General features: G+C 35.8%; 1 protein-coding gene across 1 annotated transcript in view; it reads left to right on the top strand.

Annotated features, from left to right (window-relative positions):
• LOC106468248 (solute carrier family 13 member 5-like) overlaps nucleotides 1-1,642 on the top strand; it is a 20,677-nt gene extending 19,035 nt beyond the window's left edge. Inside the window, exon 13 of the mRNA XM_022396577.1 lies at nucleotides 1,087-1,642. Coding sequence (XP_022252285.1) covers nucleotides 1,087-1,212 — 126 coding nt within the window. The 3' untranslated portion in view covers nucleotides 1,213-1,642. The remainder of the gene's footprint in view (nucleotides 1-1,086) is intronic.
• The last annotated feature ends 127 nt before the right edge of the window (nucleotides 1,643-1,769 follow it).

Raw genomic sequence — 1,769 nt, 5'->3', positions numbered from 1 at the left:
CTTTGACCAGCGAATAGGGAGATTGACCGTCCCATATACCGCCCCCCCCCCACGGCTAAAAGTGGAGCATGTTTGGTGTGACGGGAATTCGAACCCGCGACCCACAGATTGCGATTCGAGCGTCCTATCCACCTACCTTTGTTAATAGCCAACTTTTAAATTATTCTGTTTAAATATTATTTAATCCTTACAAATAGAGCCGTGAAAACCGTCAGACTTTCGTATGCGAGTCTTTCCCTCCCATGGCGCCCCCAGTGGCACAGCGGAATGTCTGCGGATTTACAAAGCTAGAAACCGGGTTTCGATACCTGTGGTGGGCAGAGCACACATAGCCCATTGTGTAGTTTTTTGTACTTAATTACAAACAAACAAATAAACCCTCCCATGGCACATATTCTTATTAAAGACATTTGTTCTTAAGTATATTATCCAGAAAAAAAAAAAAAAACGTGCAATGCTCTACCAAAATAACCCAACGTTCCCCGTTAAAGAATCTCATGAAACATTTTAAGAGCCAAAGTGGCCGTTTTGGGTTTTAATACTTTAGCTTCATTTCATGGTTCTATTTTAACATCGTTGTAGCTTGACGATGATTTATAATTAAAATATAATAAACTACACAGTATAAACTATTGTCAATTCGGAACTCAAAATCACATTAATTAATGTTTTCATGTTTTGTTTAAAACTAGGAAGGACTCAAATGCGATTTCACCTTCTAAATGTAGTCGTCAAGTGATCGCCACCAAACATGCTCGTCCTTTCAGCCGTGGGGGCGTTATAATGTGACGGTCAATCCCACTATTCGTTGGTAAAAGAGTAGCCCAAGAGTTGGCGGTGGGTGGTGATGACTAGCTGCCTTCCCTCTAGTCTTACACTGCTAAATTAGGGACGGCTAGCGCAGATAGCCCTCGTGTAGCTTTGCGCGAAATTCAAAACAAACAAACAAACAATAAAGTGATCGCGAAAATTACTATTTAAATAAAGCTTATTCTTCAAAAACAATCTCCACGACGAACTGTGTTATCATATTTATAAATCAACTTGGTATTAACCGTTATTAAAACAACATTTGCTTTTTTTCAGGCTCTTCCGGGTTTTATCATGAAGCTGTTGTGTTTATCCGTCAGTATGTTAATGATTCATACTATTGGGAACCCCATATTCAAGATGGACGTTCCTATAAGTACAAATTCAACACTGGGCTACTGAATGGTTTTGCATTAGTCAGTGTGTTGAGTGTGAACCTGTTATTGTAAAATGAATGATAAGTATTTGTTGTTGCTGTCTAAACAATGAATAATAACACATACAAAGAAACGTCATGGCGATAAAAGTGCATAACAAATTATAACTCGGAAAAATTGAAATTCAGAACTTGTAGGAATTATTCCAAAAGTGTTCATTTTTATCGCTAACATTTAGGTTTCGTTAAATCCAACAAAGGTTATTTTTCTGTTGTTTTCAAAAGATTTATATTTGTGTCTAAAAAGAAAATATATTTTATTTCACTGTACATAAACCTTTGTAAAGCCATACTTATATATACCATTTCCGAATGTCATGTGTGAATATTTTTGCTCATATCGTAGTTGAATTTTGTCGAACAATAAAGAACTACAACTTACGTTTCAAAAACTTACTTTTGTTTAAATTTCATTATTTCTGATAGTTTGTTACGTGTGTAAACGTTTTCTAAAATTTAGAGCGTACGGGAATTAAGCTTTCTGGAAAACGAACTTGTTCAAGTTATAAATTTAACTTTAAAT

The sequence above is a fragment of the Limulus polyphemus genome, unplaced genomic scaffold, assembly GCF_000517525.1.
Source record: "Limulus polyphemus unplaced genomic scaffold, Limulus_polyphemus-2.1.2 Scaffold2934, whole genome shotgun sequence".
Taxonomy (NCBI): Eukaryota; Metazoa; Arthropoda; class Merostomata; order Xiphosura; family Limulidae; genus Limulus; species Limulus polyphemus.
Note: the sequence above shows the minus strand (reverse complement) of the source record. Positions and strands in the feature narration are given on the sequence as shown.